Source organism: Panulirus ornatus, chromosome 22 (genome assembly GCF_036320965.1).
Source record: "Panulirus ornatus isolate Po-2019 chromosome 22, ASM3632096v1, whole genome shotgun sequence".
In the NCBI taxonomy this organism is placed as follows: domain Eukaryota; kingdom Metazoa; phylum Arthropoda; class Malacostraca; order Decapoda; family Palinuridae; genus Panulirus; species Panulirus ornatus.
In genome coordinates, this window is record NC_092245.1 from 22,128,201 (window position 1) to 22,152,961 (window position 24,761).

The window sequence follows — 24,761 nt, forward strand, 5'->3', positions numbered from 1 at the left end:
TCATAAAACAACCGAATGTCGGCAGGGAGAGTGAGTGAGGGAGTGGGTGGGTGGATGAGGCAAGGACTGATATATGCGCTCGAAAACAACAGTTTTACGACATCCCATCAGCTGACTCCGAGCTGCTGCTTCCTGTGCAACCCGCATCAAGGAAGGGCTGCTGCTTACCACACTGGTCACGCGTGGGGGACCAAGCAAGTCAGGCAACTCTGCCATCTCCTGAGGATGGATGACAAAGATTTCTGCCATCTTTCGAGCAGGGATGGAAAGACTTTATGATCTTTAGCGTAGGGATGGAAAGAGGGATGGAAGGGGGGAATCACCCCTGGAAAAAGTCACTAGCATGTCGAGATACAACATAGATGAGGCGACCAAAAGAAGAAAAAGACACAGTACATAGGAATTTGTAAGAGATGTGGCTGAACAGCCAATTGTGCGTGATTGTATCTGACGAAGAGCCTCAGTACAGGGCTTTGTGGTTCATATGCATTATGATTCTTTCCTCTTTATAACATCTCATTCATCTTGAACTTTGTGTAATCACGTCACATATGATGGAGCTTCGAGTATAATAAACTCACAAGTCATAGCATCCATTTTCGTTTCAGCACTGTAAACAAAGAAAACGGTGAACATTCTCCTGCCTGAAGAATTATATCTTTTAATTTCTCTTTGAGGAATATTTATGTTAAGTCTTACGTCAGTTAAACACATGAAGTTCCTCAATTACATTACGTGCATTTCCTAACCTCTGCTTTTCTATCCTGTCTCAACAGGTTAGGATAAGAAGCAATCCGTTGGATTGATAGTCACAGACCATCAGGTCTTCTGTATTATCTGGCGTTCCCTCTTCAACTCCTGTGTCCTCCAGCAGATAACCCCATCACTGATCGTCAGAGCCTCTGTTATCAAGCTTTCCCATGTCCTCCCACGAACGACACTGAAGAGAGAGAGGCATTAGTCCACCAGGTCCTTCATTATCTGGCTTCGCCTTGGACACCTTCGTCCCCCCCCCCCCCCCCCCCCCCCCCCACAGTGGACAACCTCGCCACAGAATAGGAGGCCTCATGTTATCTGGCTTTCTAATTTACTGCCATGTACCACACACACACACACACACACACCATCACACAGACGGTGTCCCCCAGCCCCTGCACCTCCCTCCTTCCCTCCCTCTCCACACCCCACGGCACAACACGCTCGCCAGGTGACACCACACAACACACCCAACCAGGAGGGAAAAAAAGTCAAATGGACGCAAATAGTGGAGCACACGTCCGGGATATGTAATCACGACTCTCTTCCTCCAAACCACATCATCCAACAGTTTCTTAAGAACGTTTCCTGAGCCGCAATGGCAATATACAGACAGCCACTGTCCTCTTTTCCTCAACGTGACTGAGTACATATCAACCCACATAAGCAACACACACATCTACAGCAAATTCAAACTCGGCTCAGATGATACTCACCACGGACTCGTATAATACTACATATGAATGGTCATCTTGCTCACATACTCACATACTACCGCTACCCACTACGGTCACTGGCTGCTGCAACAACGTACCTGCAGAGAAAAAGAGAAGAGACGTTAGTCACGGGAAAAATAATAAGAGACAAACAGGCATCAGCTGGTACATGGCGACAACAGCTGGTGAGGGACTCGACTTATGACTTCCTCTCCCACCACCTGCCACTGTACGGTGAAATTACAGCCATACTATACCCTACAGTGAAACTGGTTCAACCCTGTCCCCACCTGACACTTTACAGTGGAACTATAGCCATACTACACTTCACAGTGAACCTGGCTTAACCTTGCCTCTACCGAACACTCTACAGTGAAATTGGTTCAGACATACAAGAAACTGGAACTGGATCCACCTAACACAGTACACTGCGTTAGGTAATCTGTTCAATACTTCTAGTTTCGTACCTTCTATCCACCAATACCACGTCGTGTCTCACCTGACCTGTCCACCAACACCATCCCTACCTTCACATGTCCAACACCATTACAAATCTGTTGATAGATTCTTGATTGATATATAATTCTCAGATACATATGATATGATATCTTTTAGAATCACATCCCCTGGTTTCACATGACATGTTTAGCATCACATCACCTAGTTTCACATGGCATAACCACCATATTTTCACCTAGTTTCACATGACCTGTCCACCACCACCACTACCACTAGATCCACCTAATCTTCCACCACGTCTCTAGTTTCCCGTGACCCATCCCCTGGCTTGCCTCACCATCACCTTCACGTACCGAGAAGAGTCGTCGGCGACGGACGATGACTGGGAAGTCGTCCCCTTCGTCAGCCATGGTGAGGAACACCGACCTGACCACGACGGTGGGTCTCTCTGCCTCCTCACCGCCCGTGATATGCACGACCTTCACTGCTCACCACACATACACACGTATCATTTATCGAGCATCAACAGCACTTTCTGATCTTGTCCTCCTTCCTATAGCGCACTGTTCTCGGGATGATTTGGGACCTTATCTCCCAATATTCAGACACTAATTCTAACTTCGCTTCCCACCATAAACTTGTCGTCTGGATCAGACCTCACGCTGATAATTCTCCCTTTTCAACTACCTCAACTTTTCACCTGAACTTTTTTCTATTCTTCTTTTTTTCATGAGGGAGACACACAGTGCCAGACCCCTGTCCGTGGCCGTGCAGATGCCACAGGCTCACACCCAAGTTGGCTCTCAAGTGTCTCAGAGCGTTCACCTGTTTTCCCGTGTCCTCCTGACGAACGTTTCAATTACTATGTCACCAACTTCACGTAAGACATGCTGAAACACCCGTATGTTCCCCGGCACTGGAACCTCACTCCTGGGATTAAACGCGTCGTCTTGGTTCACCAACTTGATCTCGATCCATTGGCAAGTTCTCTGTCACTCCAAGATGTCTCCAGGAGACGACGGAACCTGCGGTGGGGCAACGTGCTGGGCGGACACGCCGATAATAACCCGCCTTCTTCCTCACGTCACCGGCACCAGGATCTTCCACTGGTCGGCCACTCTCGTACACCTTTTCCAGTCTTGCCTCGGGAGCTGCTCCCCGAGCAGGTAGAAATGGTGAGAGGTGCTCTTGATCCCTGCTATCGCGCCCATGTCAGGCGTGCATTCCTCCAGGGAAATGCATAATTCCCGGAGTTAATCTCGTATATACCAGGCTGGCTTGTGCCTGAGATCAGAGGGTTGGGTTGACGTCGCTCAGATGATGCGATAAAGGTGAACACTGGGTGTGTAGGCCAGGGGAGGCACTGAGTGAGTGTGCGGGCAGCTGAGGAGAGAAAGAGAGAGCGAAACTGGCCTTCAAGCAGAAGTAAGGAAGTATTGGCAAGGTGCGGACGCCTGGCGGAGGTGAGGAGCCTTCTCCCATGGTCCTCTCTCAGTACTCAACAAGTGGGCGTCCGGACGTTAAGACACATCCCAGGGCCTCGGGTGACGGCTTTTCCCACCTCCCACCTCTCCTGCCTCTGGTCTAGCGAGGGTGAGGAGCCTCCTGCACAGGTCCTCTCAGATCTCACTAAGTGTACGTCCGGACGTGAGGTTACATCCCAGGGCCTGAGTGCTGCTCCTTGGACAAATGGCCTCTTACCCCAGCTCTTGCCTCTGGTCTCGGCTCCTCCCCCAGCAGGGGTTTCCATACTGCGCCACCCCAAATCACCTCCTTCTGCTGCGTCGCTCAGCAGCTACTCCTGACGAACACCACACACCCGTGAGTGGCACCGAACTTAGTCCTACAATGCTTTACTCCTGTAAACTCAGTTAATCGGTCGTCACTTAAGAACACTGGAAATAAAAGTTACAACAATTCAGGAACACATGTTGACCGTGCAGCCACCGGGACAATAGTCAAAATGTGACAAATAAAAGCCGAGCTGAACTTCTACCGCTTAAACAAGACAGTATGAGTCTTGAGGTCGACGTTACGACCCTTGAGGACGACAGGAAGCCCTTGGGTATGATGGCCAGTCCTTTGACCGAAGTTTCGTACCGTCGTGCTTAAGGGTACGTACCGTCGTGCTCAAGGGTACGTACCGTTGTGCTCAAGGGTACGTACCGTCGTGCTTAAGGGTACGTACCGTCGTGCTCAAGGGTACGTACCGTTGTGCTCAAGGGTACGTACCGTCGTGCTCAAGGGTACGTACCGTCGTGCTCAAGGGTACGTACCGTCGTGCCCACCACCAAAGCACCGTTCCCGACAAGCAGCAGACAGCGAAACAACTCCTGACCTCAAAGCACTTGGCATACACTTTACTGCCTCTCTTTCAGAATGCAGTTTGCCTCACTCCTCCGTAGCCCTACACCGCACTGGTCGACAGCACATCCTCAGTATGTAACTGTCTGAGTAAAGGCTTGAGTGAACAACTGTGTTAATTCGCTTCAGTCTCTTCTCCTCCTCGGTGCATCACTGTGTTGACATCAGTGGCTGTAATCAGTGGGAAGGTGACACCTTCCCTTCCTCTCATCATTGCCTCAACAGCTGTTCCCTACCAGGTCCAGCATGTCTCTCCCTCCTCTTCCCCTTCTTCCCTCCTAGTTCTATGTGGTCCCCGGAATGTCACTCTTATCACGTGCTTCAGCCTCGGGTCAAGGGCTCAGACTCGGGTCTAAGGCTCAGACTCGGGTCTAGGGCTCAGACTCGGGTCTAAGGCTCAGACTCGGGTCTAGGGCTCAGACTCGGGTCTAAGGCTCAGACTCGGGTCTAGGGCTCAGACTCGGGTCTAAGGCTCAGGCTCGGGTCTAGGGCTCAGACTCGGGTCTAGGGCTCAGACTCGGGTCTAAGGCTCAGACTCGGGTCTAGGGCTCAGACTCGGGTCTAGGGCTCAGGCTCGGGTCTAAGGCTCAGACTCGGGTCTAGGGCTCAGACTCGGGTCTAGGGCTCAGACTCGGGTCTAAGGCTCAGGCTCGGGTCTAGGGCTCAGGCTCGGGTCTAGGGCTCAGACTCGGGTCTAAGGCTCAGACTCGGGTCTAGAGCTCAGACTCGGGTCTAGGGCTCAGACTCGGGTCTAGAGCTCAGGTACGAGTCTGGGACTCAGACTCGGGTCTAGGGCTCAGGCTCGGGTCTAGGGCTCAGGCTCGGGTCTAGGGCTCAGACTCGGGTGTAAGGCTCAGACTCGGGTCTAGAGCTCAGGCTTGGGCCTAGGGCTCAGACTCGGGTCTAGGGCTCAGACTCGGGTTAAGGGCTCAGACTCGGGTCTAGGGCTCAGGCTCGGGTCTAAGGCCCAAGAGATAAGGCAACAGCCGAGTGAACCATGAGAGGCGGGGAGTCGCACCACCCGTTAGGTCGAGCACCTGTGCTGCTTAGTGTGATGCAGCAACCATGTCGCCAGCAGCAGCCAGTGGCCACACGGGCAGGTGGGGACCCAGCAACTTTTTTCACCATGAATTCCTGACTCATATCATCACAAGGAATCAGCAAGCGTGTCACTGTGAGACACACTAACTAAGACTATGGCAGAGTCGGAGGGCACATCTCCAGAAGACCCACTAACTAAGGCAGAGTCGGAGGGCACGTCTCCAGAAGACCCACTAACTGAGACAGAGTCGAAGGGCACGTCTCTAGAGGACCCACTGATTAAGGCAGAGTCGAAGGGCACGTCTCCAGAAGACCCGCTAACTATGGCAGAGTCGAAGGGCACGTCTCTAGAAGACCCACTGACTAAGGCAGAGTCGAAGGGCACGTCTCCAGAAGACCCAATGACTAAGGCAGAGTCGAAGGGCACGTCTCTAGAGGACCCACTGATTAAGGCAGAGTCGAAGGGCACGTCTCCAGAAGATCCAATGACTAAGGCAGAGTCGAAGGGCACGTCTCTAGAAGACCCACTGACTAAGGCAGAGTCGGAGGGCACGTCTCCAGAAACCCACTGACTACGGCAGAGTCGAAGGGCACGTCTCTAGAAGACCCACTGACTAAGGCAGAGTCGGAGGGCATGTCTCCAAAAGACCCGCTAACAAAGGCAGAGTCGGAGCGCATGTCTCCAGAAGACCCACTAACTAAGGCAGAGTCGGAGGGCACGTCTCCAGAAGACCCACTGACTAAGGCAGAGTCGGAGAGCACGTCTCCAGAAGCCCCACTGACTAAGGAAGAGTCGGAAGGCACGTCTCCAGAAGCCCCAACTAAGAGCCCCACTCTCTAAAGTAGAGTTGGGGGTGCATCTCACCAAAAGACATACTAACAAAAGTAGAGTCTAGGTGCATATCACCAAGAGCTCCACTGGCGAAGGTAGAGTCGGGCTTTGCATGTCACCAAGATCTCCACTGACGAAGGCAGAGTCGAAGGGCATGTCACCACCAGCCACACTGACATGTCACTAGAAGTGAAAGAACCGCATAATGGGATGGTAAGACAAGCGATCGTGTTACCCTCAAGGCTTCTTGAGCCAAACGGTTGGGGTTAAACCAGGGAGGCGTCTTGGGAGAAGGAGCCAGGAACCATAAATCGATGGTGAACCCGAGAGCCACGATATGAAACAGAGATAAGACCTTCCTGAAGGCGTAAGACCCTCCTCCAAGGGGACGCGTCTCCACGAGCTGTTAAGAGGCCAGAGGGAATAACGAGGCATTTGCTCAATCATACAATGACCGTCGAACGGACCAGTGTGAGGACAATTCACAGCAACGTCCCTCAATCCTTCGTTGTGTGTGCCAGGAGCCAGGGAGGAGGTCAGCCAACTAGAGCGGACGTGGGGAGATAACATGGACGGAGGAAATATTGGCTGGATGAGATAAGGAGGCAAGGCTTTATACTGGTGGCCACCATGATGCTGATATTGGCTCGGGGGGACATGCGCATCCTCCCTTATCACTTCCTTAACTCCCCTCCCCCACACTCTCTTCACCCCCTCTGTGCGACGACGTAACCATCCTCACTTCTATAACCTAACCCTCACAGTAGGACGACTTAACCCCCACAGTAGGTCGATTTAACCCTCTCTGAGGGACGACTTAACCCCTCCCCCCCACCTCACTTCGACGACTGAACCCACTGAATACGACGACTTAATCCCTTTAGCAAGACTATTTAACTCCCTCAGTATGACAATTCAACTCCTTTAATACAACTTTACCTTCTGAGCACGACTTTACCCTTCGAGTGCGATGCCTTAAAGCCTTGAGTGCGACGACTTAGTCCTCGAGTATCATGACTTTCGTCCATCGTATCAAAGGGTTAAGTCGTTGTATTCAAGAGGGTTAGTTAGTGGTCGTACATACATACGGAGTTAAGAACATTAAGTTGCTTATCGTATACTCTCTTACCCCATAAGAACATGTAATGGGGTACCACAAAGGGAGTATATACTCTGTTTCCTCATAAGAACATGTAATGGGGTACCTTCCCATAAGAATATGTAATGGGGTACCACATATGGAGTATATACTCTGCTTCCTCATAAGAACATGTAATGGGGTACCTTCCCATACGAACATGTTATGGGGTACCACATTAGGAGTCCAGGTATTACTGAAACTATGAGCCAATCCCCCTTGCCATGGCACCCCATACATGTCAAAAGCAACACCGAACATTCTTATCAGATAACACAGAGACCGTCTCGCGGTGCTGGCTAATCTATTGACCGATAACGCCAACGTATGTACTCACAGTGCGATCTGTGAGAATGGCAAGGTGCGATCTCTGAGCGAGACGACACGGCCGTTGAACACAAAGGTACGATCTTCGAGCAGACGGTTGCAGCCTTGAAGACAAAGATACGATCCTTGATGATCACAAAGTTAACGATCCTTAAGCACGACCGGCACGATCCTCAGGTACGAAGACGCAACACCAGGCCAAAGACACCCCAAAGGTCACGTCACCACACCCAAAGACCGTAACGGGGTTTAACCTAAAACCATCAAGGGACACAGTACCTCGTGTGAGGATACAGTGTTTGCCAAACATCCACCCATGAATGTCTAAGAGGTACCCTTAAAATCACGCATCAGGGACCATCTCCATGTGGCTGTCCCCTTTGAGAAAAAGTACTCCACCCTCCGTCTACTTCAACGAAGACCTACCTACCCACTTACCTACCTACTTCCTTCTGTTTTACCCTGGCAACTCAGGTTTTTACAATAATCTCAACTTTATATGCAATTAAGTTTCTAGGAGGAAGCCGGAGGGGAAGGGGGGAACGGGGTTGGTTCCGCCGGCCGTCAGCTGGTCAGCAGGAGTTACTATGAGCCTTGAAGGGCCCGGGAAAGTGGAGGTAATGATAGGAAAACAAATGCCGGCCCGTCTGTCGCGCTCACGATGCAGAAAATTTCTCGCCAGTCGAACTGGGAATAAATGAAACACACTGTTACACCCGCGTTCGCCCAACATGTTTACCGCACGTTAGCTCCAGCCATACAATAATCAACACCCGTGTTGGCTCAACGTTTACCGTGTAATGAACACATTAACTCCAGCCGTATGATATCTAAATCCGTGTACCCGTGTTCGCCCGTGCGGTGAACACGTAATTAACTCCAGCTATATAATACCTACACCACTGATCTCCTAATGTTTACAAATGAATATAGACAATGAATGCAGCCATAAATATACACAATGAATGCAGCCATAAATATACACAATGAATGCAGCCATGAATATACTCAATGAATGCAGCCATGAATATACACAATGAATGCAGCCATGAATATACACAATGAATGCAGCCATGAATATACACAATGAATGCAGTCATGAATATACACAATGAATGCAGTCATGAATATACGCAATGAATGCAGCCATGAATGCAGCCATGAATATACACAATGAATGCAGCCATGAATATACACAATGAATGCAGCCATGAATGTACACAATGAATGCAGCCATGAATATACACAATGAATGCAGCCATGAATATACACAATGAATGCAGCCATGAATATACACAATGAATGCAGCCATGAATGTATACAGTGAATGCAGTCAATCTTTCTTTTTTTCAATAACGATATGTGATAAGGAAAGGTTGCCTCCGTAAAATCTTTTTCCCTCTTACTGACAGTCATATAAGTATTAGCGTGTAGAGTGAAGCATTAGCGTGTAACGTCGAGCATTAGCATGTAGAGTCGACGCATTAGCGTGTAGAGTCGACACACTGGCGTGTAGAGTCAAGCATTAGCGTGTAGAGTCGACATATTAGCGTATAGAGTCGAGCATTAGCGTGCAGAGTCGAGTATTAGCATGTAGAGTCGAGCATTAGCGTGTAGAGTCGACGCATTAGCGTGTAGAGTCGACGCATTTGCGTGTAGAGTCGAGCATTAGCGTGTAGAGTCGAGCATCAGCGTGTAGAGTCAAGCATTAGCGTGTAGAGTCGAGCATTAGCGTGTAGAGTCGAACATTAGCGTATAGAGTCGAACATTAGCGTATAGAGTCGAACATCAGCGTGGAGAGTCAAAAACGAGATTTAACGAGGCCAAACGACGTCGGTAATTTGTCTCGTTAACCACCGTGGATACGACAGTTCACACTCCGTACACCAGGGCGACATACCGACGAACGGGGACCGTGACGGTGACGTTACAGTCACAAGTGTTACGATGTCGGGAATGTTACGAGGGGAGGGGGGGTTGATAGGACTCCCGCTGTGTTACGGGGGTGTTGGGACCCTTGGTAGTGTTACGGGGGTGACGGGCGGGACCTTGGTAGTGTTACGGGGGTGTTGGGACCCTTGGAAGTGTTACGGGGGTGTTGGGACCCTTGGAAGTGTTACGAGGGTGACGGGACCCTTGGAAGTGTTACGAGGGTGACGGGCGGGACCTTGGTAGTGTTACGGGGGTGACGGGCGGGACCTTGGTAGTGTGACGAGGGTGGCACTCTGGTAGTGTTATGGGATGTTGTGACCCCACCTTTGTTACGGGGTGATAGGACCCTGGTAGTGTTACGTGGGTCAAGGGAACCTAGTAGAGTGACGGGGGTGATAAGACCCTACCGCTAGCGTTACGGGGGTGACAACACTTCAATTATGTTACGAGGGTAACGCTGCCGAGTCACTTCATATCTCCCATCGACCAGAGAGGATTGTCGAAGTACGCTAAGGTCCTCTGATTAGCCAGGCTGTTTGAGGCCACAGCCCACATGCCTGCATCCCTCCCTCACACATGTGGGCTGATCAGATACGCTTTCTACGCATTGGTACCATTATCACCCCCTCCCTCCTTTACCTATGTGATCCATAAGGGCTCTTACGCTTGCAGTGAAAGCGTTGAAATGTTCTGGTGCCTGACCGTGTTCTCGTTTTCTTATTCACTCCATGCTCGGGGTCCTGGTGGCGTTAAACTCCCTACCTTCCCCCGTCAGGTTAAAGAGGAGACCTGGATTGCAGTGGCGTCGGGAGCCACGCCATCTAACGCTTTCCCATGTTTTAAATTAAGATACGTCTTTCTGATCTGCATTCCGGAGAACAGCTGGCTGGAGTGGAGGTTCAGTCGCACCCGGTTCGTTCCGGCCTCCGACGGAGTTCAAGTGAGCTAGCGAGTAGATTTCTGCTCCTCCTCCTTGTCATCATTCGCTTCGTGAGGTGAGAACGCAACAGCGACTTCGTGTCGTGAGAATGCTTTGCAAAAGCGGACTCCGGTCAGTGTCGCCTCTCGTTCGCAAAGACCCAGTCTATACCATCTGTACGAAGCCAATGGCCATTCATGCTCCATGGAGGTAAGGTTATCCTAATTATTCTGAATTTCTCTGAGCGGTTCCCTTTCTTTCTTCCTCTGAATCCACCATTACGAAGATGAAACTCATCAGTATTCGGTACCATGTTATCTACACTGGCCTGGCTCCCTTCTGGCAACCGTGTGAGAGTGTGACTGAAGTGTCTCTCAGCGTCTTCTATATATGGGACAGCCATCTTCATTCTACTGTCTCGTTCTGCATGAACTGAGAAAGACCTTCTCTTTCTCCGGATTTGTTCTACAAAACATCCCTAGTCTCGGAGAGAGAGAGAGAGAGAGAGAGAGAGAGAGAGAGAGAGAGAAGAGCCTGTGATAGCTAGAAGTATGAGCCCATTTCGTGTCTAAATTCCTTCGCCTTTGGCTATCCTTCGGATGTAATAATACGACGCTGTTCGTCTGTGTTTCCCTTCGCGTCAGGTATGAGACTGGGACAGAGCGAGGGTGTCAGCACACTCCCCAGTGGGGGAGGAGGAGGAGGAGGGCGTCTTGTAACCATGAGGGCAACATATATCACCTGGTCTACATGAACGTCTTGTGGTCAATTGGCAGGAGAGCTGGAGGTTCATATACCCGTTTAAACAACAATCCCCACTTTTCGTCCTTAGAGCGCTATGACACAATGGCCATATGCAGCTCTGAAGAGCTGATCTCTTTGCCGAGTTTGTTTATATATATTACATTCCCGTTTTCTCTGTCCTCAAGCGCCTCTTAAACTTGGGTGTCTTGGTGGGTGATGGAGGGAACGGGTAATTAGTGCTGGGGTGGCCGAACGCTGATGACATTACAATTAACCCGAGGCGTCTGGGGGTATAGGGAGAGAGAGAGAGAGAGAGAGAGAGAGAGAGAGAGAGAGAGAGAGAGAGAGAGAGAGAGAGAGAGAGAGAGATCAAAGGCCTTTGCCGTGTCACGCAGGCATGGAATGACAGGACTCTTAACGGAAGTGATGGGGATGGTGCTTGTGTCTGGGACGTGATGGGGATCCTAGAAGCGCCCCGGGAGTGACGGGATATGCCAGAGATGTTATGGAAGTGATGGGATAGTGGAAGCGTTACGGAAGTGATGGGATAGTGGAAGCGTTACGGAAGTGATGGGATAGTGGAAGCGTTACGGAAGTGATGGGGTAGTGGAAGCGTTACGGAAGTGATGGGGTAGTGGAAGCGTTACGGAAGTGATGGGATAGTGGAAGCGTTACGGAAGTGATGGGATAGTGGAAGCATTACGGAAGTGATGGGATAGTGGAAGCGTTACGGAAGTGATGAGATAGTGGAAGCGTTCCGGAAGTGATGGGGTAGTGGAAGCGTTATGGAAGTGATGGGGTAGTGGAAGCGTTACGGAAGTGCCACGGAAGTGCTAGGGCATTGATTGTTCTATGGCGTTAGGGCACTGGTAGTGTCACGGAAGTGACAGTGCCACTGGAAGTGTCATGTAGGTCTTGCGACGCTGGGCGTGTTACGACGTCTAAGACAATGGTAGCGTGACGGGATGACGTGACAACGGTACTGTTACAGCCAGCCCGTTACAAAGGACGAGGCTACCGGGTCCCCACACACAAGCGAAGGTAATCAAATCTACACTCGTCCCGACACCCTAATACCACCCCCTTCCTCACGTACAGTCAGTCACACTCTCGCTACAACTAGGGCCAATCCTAAGTCACCAGTCACACACTCGCTAAAACTAGGGCCAATCCTAAGTCACCAGTCACACACTCGCTACAACTAGGGCCAATCCTAAGTCACCAGTCACACACTCGCTAAAACTAGGGCCAATCCTAAGTCACCAGTCACACACTCGCTACAACTAGGGCCAATCCTAAGTCACCAGTCACACACTCGCTACAACTAGGGCCAATCCTAAGTCACCAGTCACACACTCGCTACAACTAGGGCCAATCCTAAGTCACCAGTCACACACTCGCTACAACAGGGGCCAATCCTCCTAAGTCACCAGTCACACGTACAACTAAGGCCAATCCTAAGTCACCAGGTAGCTTCCCAAAATCACGAGTGAACTCTACCCTAACTATACTAGCACAAGCAAGTGTCCTGTGCTAGCAATAACATCACTGCTTCACAACCCAAGTAACACATTCCACCACGCATCTCTACGAGTCTGAAGACCCAATCATCACTAGATGTCTAGATGCTGGCTCATCAAACCACTGAAGAACATTCGTTATCCATACTAGATCAGCCATCGTGTTCTTACCACTATCAAAGCCACTGGTACAGGGCATTACCCTAGCCCCAAGGCCATCCAGGCGGATGGGAAAAGGGCGTCCGTACATGACGGGGAAAAGGGCGTCCGTAGATGACAAGGCAGTCATGTGATGTCTAGTGTCTAGCGTCGACAAAGGGTATTATTTGCACGCACTGCATTCACCTTGGATACACACACACGCACACACACACACACACACACACACACACACACACACACACACACACACACACACTAGAAAAAGAGGGACCAAGCTTTTAATTCAACTATCAATACGATGGTTCAGTTGACCGACAAGGCCAGCCAACCCACAACCAGTCAGCAATCAGGGTATTCCATCTGTGTGTCCGGACACACCATTATCGAACGACACAGCTAAATCATCACAGGTGTTAGCTACCCCCCCCATCAACACCTGATCCCATCAATGCACATGGCGCGTCCCATCATCATCAGCCCAGGCGACCTACCAGAGCCTATAGACGTCCCATCGTCACTAATACAGGTGATTCGTTCGTACTGGTAGCCATTACGTAAACCCTAGAGCAGCTGACCCATCACTGTTTACGGCCGTCCCATCCTAACTAGAGCAGATGACCCATCAGTGATCATAAGCCAATTCACCAGTGCAGCTGTACCATCACATTATCGCCAGCCTCACCAACACTACCACGACGTAAAGCAGCTCCATTCACCATCACCAACGGTACTCACTTCACCAGTTCACCCAACCCATTACCAACACCACTGCAGTACGTCCACCATTAACAGCACCATTCAAGTCACCTCATCACTTACCACTTTTGTAACCCCCATCACCGCCAGAAACCCATACCATAAACAGCTCCAGCACACCATCACCGCAAGAAACAACCATAAACATCTCCATCATCCCCATCACCCACTAGATAAACTACCATCACGCGTTTAAACACCCCCATCATCCCCACCTCACACCATCACGAAATGACGCGCCACCGTATTTATAACAAGGGGCCAATGCACCACTCGAGGACAAGCTAACACCACTACCACACCCTTACCACGCTCACTCACAACGACCACGTCTCCAGCACTTGTGGCTACTCCACACACACACACACACACACACACACACCTGCAGTCCTCACCATTAAGGCCCCCACAGCTCGGGGGATCTTAGAGAGACTGGCTAAATATAGAGGTGGAACACTTCACGCCTCGTCCAGGAGAAGGACCTAGCCTATAGCACCTCCCTCAGGCGACTGGCGACTGCCAGAGGGACAACGGGAGAGTCGGGTGGATTCTTGCGGAGGAGCGGCCGTGCGGGAGACAATGATGGACGTGCCGTATGCTGGAGTCACTCAGAACGTGGGAGCACCAGCACAGCCCCGCCCACACTGCACCTCCACCACCACCACCAACAGAGCGTCCCTCACCACACTCCACACCGGCCGACAGGAAGACCCAACCCTTAGCTCACTCCCTCCTTCCTCACATCCATGGCCGAGAAAATGGTCATTCTATAACATATATATATATATATATATATATATATATATATATATATATATATATATATATATATATATATATTTTTTTTTTTTTTTTGCTTTGTCGCTGTCTCCCGCGTTTGCGAGGTAGCGCAAGGAAACAGACGAAAGAAATGGCCCAACCCACCCCCATACACATGTATATACATACGTCCACACACGCAAATATACATACCTACACAGCTTCCCATGGTTTACCCCAGACGCTTCACATGCCTTGATTCAATCCACTGACAGCACGTCAACCCCGGTATACTACATCGATCCAATTCACTCTATTCCTTGCCCTCCTTTCACCCTCCTGCATGTTCAGGCCCCGATCACACAAAATCTTTTTCACTCCATCTTTCCACCTCCAATTTGGTCTCCCACTTCTCCTCGTTCCCTCCACCTCCGACACATATATCCTCTTGGTCAATCTTTCCTCACTCATTCTCTCCATGTGCCCAAACCATTTCAAAACACCCTCTTCTGCTCTCTCAACCACGCTCTTTTTATTTCCACACATCTCTCTTACCCTTACGTTACTCACTTGATCAAACCACCTCACACCACACATTGTCCTCAAACATCTCATTTCCAGCACATCCATCCTCCTGCGCACAACTCTATCCATAGCCCACGCCTCGCAACCATACAACATTGTTGGAACCACTATTCCTTCAAACATACCCATTTTTGCTTTTCGAGATAATGTTCTCGACTTCTACACATTCTTCAAGGCTCCCAGGATTTTCGCCCCCTCCCCCACCCTATGATCCACTTCCGCTTCCATGGTTCCATCCGCTGCCAGATCCACTCCCAGATATCTAAAACACTTTACTTCCTCCAGTTTTTCTCCATTCAAACTTACCTCCCAATTGACTTGACCCTCAACCCTACTGTACCTAATAACCTTGCTCTTATTCACATTTACTCTTAACTTTCTTCTTTCACACACTTTACCAAACTCAGTCACCAGCTTCTGCAGTTTCTCACATGAATCAGCCACCAGCGCTGTATCATCAGCGAACAACAACTGACTCACTTCCCAAGCTCTCTCATCCCCAACAGACTTCATACTTGCCCCTCTTTCCAAAACTCTTGCATTCACCTCCCTAACAACCCCATCCATAAACAAATTAAACAACCATGGAGACATCACACACCCCTGCCGCAAACCTACATTCACTGAGAACCAATCACTTTCCTCTCTTCCTACACGTACACATGCCTTACATCCTCGATAAAAACTTTTCACTGCTTCTAACAACTTGCCTCCCACACCATATATTCTTAATACCTTCCACAGAGCATCTCTATCAACTCTATCATATGCCTTCTCCAGATCCATAAATGCTACATACAAATCCATTTGCTTTTCTAAGTATTTCTCACATACATTCTTCAAAGCAAACACCTGATCCACACATCCTCTTTGTCAATCTTTCCTCACGAGGATAAGTGGGAGACCAAATAGAAGGTGGAAAGATGGATTGAAATGATGTTGAGCGATCGGGGCTTAAACATACAGGAGGGTGAAAGGCGTGCAAGGAATAGAGTAAATTGGAACGATGTGGTATACCGGAGTCGACGTGCTGTCAATGGATTGAACCATGGCATGTGAAGCATCTAGGGTAAACCACGGAAAGTTTTGTGGGGCCTGGACGTGGAAAGGGAGTTGCTGTTTCGGGGCATTATACATGACAGCTAGAGACTAAGTGTGAACGAATGTGGCCTTTGTTGTCTTTTCCTAGCGCTACCTCACACGCACGCGGGGGGAGGGGGGTGCCATTTCATGTGTGACGGGGTGGCGACGAGAATGGATGAAGGCAAAGTATGAATATGTACATGTGTATGTATGTATATGTCTGTGTATGTATATGTATGTATAAGTTGAAATGTATAATTATGTATACGGGCGTGTGTGGGCTCTTATGTATATACATGTGTATGTGGGTGGGCTGGGCCATTCTTTCGTCTGTTTCCTTGCGCTACCTCGTTAACGCGGGAGACAGCGACAAAGTATAATGAATAAACAAAATAATATATATATATATATATATATATATATATATATATATATATATATATATATATATATATATATATATATATATATATCTCACCACACATTTCTCTTACACTTTCATTACTTACTCGATCAAACCACCTCACACCACATGTCCTCAAACATTTCATTTCCAACACATCCACCCTCCTCCGTACAACCCTATCTTATATAGATGCCTCGCATCTATACAACATTGTTGGAACCACTATTCCTTCAAAATTACCTATTTTTGCTCTCCGAAATCACGTTCTCGCCTTCCTACGTATTCCCTGAGTGTCGTAGAAGGCGACTAAAAGGGGAGACAGCAGGGAGCTGGATATCTTACTCTTCAGTTTTTATTTTCCAAAAAAGAAGGAACAGAGAAGGGAGCCAAGTGAGGATTTTACCCCTAAGGCCCAGTCGTCTGTTCTTAACGCTACCTTGTTAACGGGTAAAATGACGAATATGTATGAGAAAATATATACATACATATATGCGCAGAAACACCACTAGGAAAAGAAAACATGGGACTCCTGAGCGCTTTCGAGTATTACCACATCTTCACAGGACCAGTTACAGAATGTGAAGATAGAGACAAAAGGTCAAGTGAACAGAACTGGAGAATAAATGGAGTGGGGTCATGTACCTTTGTGAGGGGCGATATCAACACAAGGGTTTGCGTGCCACACCCTCTACGTGACCTTTGACCTGACATCTCCCGGATGACCTCACTCAGGTAAAACCTATTCAATTTAGACTTCCATAATACAACATAAACTTATGAACAGTCGATAATTTAAACTTTTTACACAACTTTTTCTACAAATGAATCTAATTTGTAAAAGTTTGGCACACCATTGTGCCAAAGTTGCCTCTCATTAATTACAAGGTTACAAGACCCCACTCCACGTTTTCTCTGGGTCTGTACACATAACATTCATTGTAACTATTTTCCTCAATCTCTAACTAATCCTCTCAAGAAGTGGTAATACACGAAAGCGATTAGGAACCTCTTGTTTCGTTTTACCTAGTGCTGTTTCTGCATTAAGAAATCACGTGTTTGTTGTGACTTTTCTGCATATATATATATATATATATATATATATATATATATATATATATATATATATATATATATAATCACATAACCTTAGACCCTTTTCTTACAAAGCCTATGCAGCTTCAAAGCAGCGCTACAATTAGTAGCAGGGAAATGATGGACTCCTTTCGAATGAGAATTTCCCCCCGCGAACGATGAAGCCACCTCGCCGATGGTAACTTTCCACTCGCGGTGTAAACTCACACCCGCGGAGTCCGGTAACACCCACATGTATATATTCATTCGTCTGTAATTACCCAAGACCTCTTTTCAGCTCTTGCGCTACTTCCGGCGGCTTGGAAACGTGGACTCCTTTGGCGTAAGAGAGAAGCCCTTTGACGAGGCTGTTCTCCCTATGATATAGCCTTGCCAAAAGCGACTCCTAACTATATATAATATATATTTCATTTCATACTTGATAGCTGTTTCTCGCGTTAGCAAGGTAGCGCCAGGAACAGACGAAGAAAGGCCGCATACGCCCACATCCATCCTCGAGCTGTCATATGTAATGCATCGAAACCACAGCTCCTTTCTATATATATATATATATATATATATATATATATATATATATATATATATATATATATATTTCTTTCTTTTATACTATTCGCGATTTCCCGCGTCAGCGAGGTAGCGTTAAGAACAGAGGACTGGGCCTCTGAGGAAACATCCTCATCCAGCCCCTTCTCTGTTCCTTCCTTTGGAAAAAAAAAAAAAAAAAGAGAGGGGAGGATTTCCAGCCCCCCGCTCCCTTCCCTTTTAGTCGCCTTCTACGACACGCAGGGAATACGTGGGAAGTATTCTTTCTCCCCTATCCCCAGGGAAATATATATATATATATATATATATATATATATATATATATATATATATATATATATATATATATATATATATATAAGTTTTTTCATACATACTCGCCATTTCCCGCGTCAGGGAGGTAGCGTTAAAAACAGAGGACTGAGCCTTTGAGGGAATATCCTCACTTAGCCCCCTTCTCTGTTCCTTCTTTTGGAAAATTAAATACGAGGAGAGGATTTCCAGCCCCTCGCTCCCTCTCCTTTTAGTCGCCTTCTACGACACGCAGGAAATACGTGGGAAGTATTCTTTATCCCCTATCCCCAGGGATAATACAGCAGTCAGTTGATATACATGTTTACCAAATGGCGTCCCAGCTTCGTCTCTTCGATGTATATCAACTGACTGTTATATTTCTCTCTTGTGTCTCCCCTGATGATGTGATTATTACACGAAAGTGCACTTGGGAACTTTTCGTGTTTCATTTCCCCGTGGACTCATAGGAATATATATATATATATATATATATATATATATATATATATATATATATATATATATATATATATTTCATTTCACAGTACCATAACGGCAATGAAAATTCACAAGGGACTGAGTGATTTCAAGGAATCATTATATCAAAAAAGTTCACATGTTAACAATTCATATCGTGACCAAGTTCTTTAAATCAAACAGGAAGACAACACAGAGAAGAATGGTCTCTTAACAGTGGTAACGGAAGGCAACGGTGGATCTTCATATCGCACGCAACTCCAGATCCTAACTGCACTGGTTCATTACCAAGGGTTAAGGAGGGTCTTGGTAAGCATTGAAAAATCACACAACTCCAGGAGACTTAATCAGAATTGGTTCATTAATGGTGACACTGGCAGGGATCGGTAAGTATTCAAAAGACACACAATTCCAGGAGATCCAATCAAATTGGTTCGTTAATAGTGACACTGGAAGGGCTTGGTAAGCATTCAAAAATCCACACAACTACAGGAGATCCAATCAAATTGGTAATCGTCACACTGGAAGGTCTTGGTAAGTATTCAAAACCCACATAATTCCAGGAGATCCAATCAAATTGGTTCACTAATACAGGTACTGGAAGGTGTTGTTACAATCATCAGTCCACAGCACGACAATACACTCAGGGAAACACTCTTACAGTCTGACTGGGCTCCTGAGCACAGGTGTCATGGGAAGACTCCATGTCCATGACTGTCGAGCACTGAAGAACACGTGTCCTCTGGAAAACTCACAACCATCGCCTCGCCCTAGCCTCCAGCGGACGACCACCAACCCTTCCCACCTTTCTGACAGCCTCAAGGGGACATATAGCGTGTCACGCCCTACCCCCTCGTCTCTCACTTCACACCCAACAAACCTCCTCCTTCTCAACCACTGTGTTGTCACGAGTGCAGTGTTCCTGTCAGCCAAACTCCCGCAGGAGGGAGGAGGAGGAGGAGCAGCAGCAGGCAGCCACGCACAGGCCGCAGCTCAACACACACACACAAGTGGTTGGGTTGGAGGGTCCCAGCACGCGGCGAGAAGCACTACACACACACACACACCCCGGCTATCCACTCGGGCGACAACACGAGACTGGCGGCCACTATCTCCAGCCACCACCGACATCCGCCCTCACCACACACACACACACACACACACACACACACACACACATAACAATGGCCAGCTTCAGACACACACATGTACCAAACGAACAGCAGGACGTGCACGCGTTCACCTATCCAAATGAGTACATATTCCCCATTACAATACACAAGCCATAGTTGTGTATGACACGTATATATGTACTGACTTTACATAATAACAGTCCCATACGCATGTGTACAGACATACATATACTTGGTCACACACAAAACAAGCACACATGAATAGTCACACACACACACACACACACACACACACACACACACACACACAGTTCTCTGCCAAAGTGCCCGCGTTATTTGCTTACGATTTCTGTCTGAAGTTATGTGGGCGAGAGAAACTTTAACATAGTCATGTAAAGTGAGATCCTACATGGGAGAAAACAGTCCTGATCTGTGTCGCAGTGGGTGGAGTTGGTGGTGGGGCGGAATACCACTGCCATTGTCTTCTTGGCAAAGCCCACTGGGGAATATCTAAACAAGAGGAAATGAACTGAAATACTTTTCAACTCAGTACTCAACACTTAAGACCAGGGTGAGTTTAGCGTGCCACTATTACCAGAGCGGCCCAACACGTCACAGGTACCCAGCATCTTCTCATTTACTCTGAACTCACACTTGCGCGTACCTTGCATCGGTCACGGGGACCATCTCTATCCCCGCGGCCTAGTCGGGCGCCCACATGTACCCACTGTACCAACTAGATGGATCAGGCTGCTTGCTGGCGACGGAGCTGGATGGGATGGTGTACCCTTTCCATCCTAGCTGGCCAGACACACTGGGTAAGAACTTGTTTACCCTATTCACGGACGTGTATCTAATTTCCTTGTGGTTTCCAAAGGGATGTGAGGTGGTTTTGATTATACAACAAATGAAATCATGGGATTGGATGTTTGTAAATAAGGCCATAGTTCGTTTGTTCTTGACGATGATCCAATAAACTTGACAGAGCAACTGGGTATATATATATATATATATATATATATATATATATATATATATATATATATATATATATATATATATATATATATTCCTTCTGATCCATAGGGAAATGAAACGCGTTAAGTTCCCAAGCGCACTTTCGTGTAATGATCACATCATCAGAGGAGATACGCGAAATATAATAGTCAGTCAATATAAAAGGAAGAGACGTAGCTACGACGCCATTTGGCAAACAAGTATATATATATATATATATATATATATATATATATATATATATATATATATATATATATATATATATATATATATATGATGTAATGCTCGCCAAAGTTCACCATACATGTCTACCATCCGGCCCTAATTCCTCCGGACGAAGGCGAGGCTGCTCTGTACTACGGCCAGATGCGATATCATTTCTCCACGTTGACCATCATGTTACTTCCCCACGGCCCCGAAGCAAGACCTGACTTTTATGTCTTCCTGTCGTTTCCTCAGTGTCCCCGATGGATGACATTTTCATCCTCTGCTTCGCCCAGCGTCCACACACACACACACACACACACACACACACACACATAACGGTGTAATCTGTCTTTTTTGTAGACGTCCAACACGAGAACAATGAACAGCTGGGGCGGAAGCACACCTCCTTGGGGTGGACAAATACCCTCTTAGTAAAGGCAATTCAGTTCCCCAGATCTGCTATCAAGTACTGTTATAAGAATGAGGATCCATCAACCTACTTAACCAAATATCTTTGCTGCAGACATTTTATGACCGAGTATGTCAAGTGTCTGTGCAACACACATGGAGATTATATCTGCACTTTTTTCTTAGGTGAGACGGCACGGGCAGCTGAGGCCCTATTCAAGGCCATCCCATTAACACTATATATACATACATACATACATACATACATACATACATATATATATATATATATATATATATATATATATATATATATATATATATATATATATATATATATATATATATACATACATACATACATACATACATACATACATATATATATATATATATATATATATATATATATATATATATATATATATATATATATATATATATACATATATCCTACTCTGAGCCAGGTACCCAATTTACCAAACAACCTCTAGGGATGGATGAACAGCTGGGTTGGCTGAGGACCGACTGCCGCAATCCAGAATTCGAACCTATGCGCTCGGCCCTGGCCGACCCGTGAATGCGTCACGGTTGGGAACGCTAACCGCTACACCACGGGAGTCCATTTGGTCTATTCTTTAAGTCAGAATTTTCGTCCAAGTGGTCAAGCGCCTTTGAATGGTACGGTCTTTAAGAACCATGAACCACAATTGTCCTGGATTGTGCGGGTTGGTCAAGTGTTCTTCAATAAGTGGAATAACACACGTGATGTTTGTGCATAAGGTCCAATCTATATGCCTTTTTTAATGGCCCTACTCCCTTAACTGTGAGGAGGGCATTAACTTGTCCCCATTGTCCATACTGACCATCAGGGCCTCGACTTCCTCTTCAGAAGAAGTGCAAAGGAAGTGTCACTGTCTTGTCTATTGGGCGGCAGAAGCCCAACCAGCTGCCCTTTCAAACTCTAAAGCCGTAAAGGTGATATCCGATACAAAGATAACGGGAGGGGCACAAATCATGACAAGGGCATTTGGGGGTTATCATTTATCTCGTGCTACTCCCTTGTCAAAGAGGTTCGTCCAGTCCTCTTAACGTTTCGCTCATCTTTTGTCTCTTATTTTCAGTCATGTGAGTATGGCTGGAACTCTCTCTCTTGGGTTGTCATCTGTGTATGGCTGGAGGTATCTCTCTTGTACTGCTATCAGTGTATGGCTGTATCTGTCTCTCTCACTATGTATCCACGTATGGTTCCAGCCACTGTGTGTATATATACAAAGTGGCGACACCTTCAGTTCTCTGTCTTAGCTTGACTTAAGTGAAGGTCTAACTGGAACGATATCACCAGCCTTTAACATGTCAATGCTCAGCTTTCACCATACATCTGTCGCTAACATCTTTAACCTCATGCTTTCCCTTTTTCCTCTCTCTCTCTCTCTCTCTCTCTCTCTCTCTCTAATGTGTGTTTGTATATATGTGTATATATATATATATATATATATATATATATATATATATATATATATATATTTTTTTTTTTTTTTTTTTTTATACTTTGTCGCTGTCTCCCGCGTTTGCGAGGTAGCGCAAGGAAACAGACGAAAGAAATGGCCCAACCCCCCCCCCCCCCCATACACATGTACATACACACGTCCACACACGCAAATATACATACCTACACAGCTTTCCATGGTTTACCCCAGACGCTTCACATGCCTTGATTCACTCCACTGACAGCACGTCAACCCCTGTATACCACATCGCTCCAATTCACTCTATTCCTTGCCCTCCTTACACCCTCCTGCATGTTCAGGCCCCGATCACACAAAATCTTTTTCACTCCATCTTTCCACCTCCAATTTGGTCTCCCTCTTCTCCTCGTTCCCTCCACCTCCGACACATATATCCTCTTGGTCAATCTTTCCTTACTCATTCTCTCCATGTGACCAAACCATTTCAAAACACCCTCTTCTGCTCTCTCAACCACGCTCTTTTTATTTCCACACATCTCTCTTACCCTTACGTTACTTACTCGATCAAACCACCTCACACCACACATTGTCCTCAAACATCTCATTTCCAGCACATCCATCCTCCTGCGCACAACTCTATCCATAGCCCACGCCTCGCAACCATACAACATTGTTGGAACCACTATTCCTTCAAACATAGCCATTTTTGCTTTCCGAGATACTGTTCTCGACTTCCACACATTTTTCAAGGCTCCCAAAATTTTCGCCCCCTCCCCCACCCTATGATCCACTTCCGCTTCCATGGTTCCATCCGCTGACAGATCCACTCCCAGATATCTAAAACACTTCACTTCCTCCAGTTTTTCTCCATTCAAACTCACCTCCCAATTGACTTGACCCTCAACCCTACTGTACCTAATAACCTTGCTCTTATTCACATTTACTCTTAACTTTCTTCTTCCACACACTTTACCAAACTCAGTCACCAGCTTCTGCAGTTTCTCACATGAATCAGCCACCAGCGCTGTATCATCAGCGAACAACAACTGACTCACTTCCCAAGCTCTCTCATCCCCAACAGACTTCATACTTGCCCCTCTTTCCAGGACTCTTGCATTTACCTCCCTAACAACCCCATCCATAAACAAATTAAACAACCATGGAGACATCACACACCCCTGCCGCAAACCTACATTCACTGAGAACCAATCACTTTCCTCTCTTCCTACACGTACACATGCCTTACATCCTCGATAAAAAACTTTTCACTGCTTCTAACAACTTGCCTCCCACACCATATATTCTTAATACCTTCCACAGAGCATCTCTATCAACTCTATCATATGCCTTCTCCAGATCCATAAATGCTACATACAAATCCATTTGCTTTTCTAAGTATTTCTCACATACATTCTTCAAAGCAAACACCTGATCCACACATCCTCTACCACTTCTGAAACCGCACTGCTCTTCCCCAATATATATATATATATTATTTTTTTTTTTATTATACTTTGTAGGCAATGGCAATGGAGGTAGGTCCAGGCCCTGCCTTCTCGACCTCCTTCTGTAGGGAGATCATCGCGCTGACTTAATCTAGCTTCGACTGCTATACT

The 24,761-nt window shown here is 47.1% G+C and overlaps 1 protein-coding gene across 4 annotated transcripts in view; it reads right to left on the reverse strand.

The window, feature by feature from the left end:
• Window positions 1–24,761, reverse strand: part of dop (microtubule-associated serine/threonine (MAST) protein kinase dop) — a 1,162,440-nt gene that overhangs the window by 751,276 nt on the left and 386,403 nt on the right. Inside the window, exon 1 of one of the 4 annotated variants that reach the window (XM_071676294.1) lies at window positions 19,570–19,982. The exons of 2 other annotated variants lie outside the window; for them this stretch is intronic. In XM_071676294.1, the coding sequence (XP_071532395.1) occupies window positions 19,570–19,620 (51 nt within the window). In that variant the 5' untranslated portion in view covers window positions 19,621–19,982. Of the gene's footprint in view, window positions 1–2,284; window positions 3,803–19,569; window positions 19,983–24,761 lie in introns of those variants that run through there. One more of the 4 variants, XM_071676292.1, reaches the window with a different exon arrangement.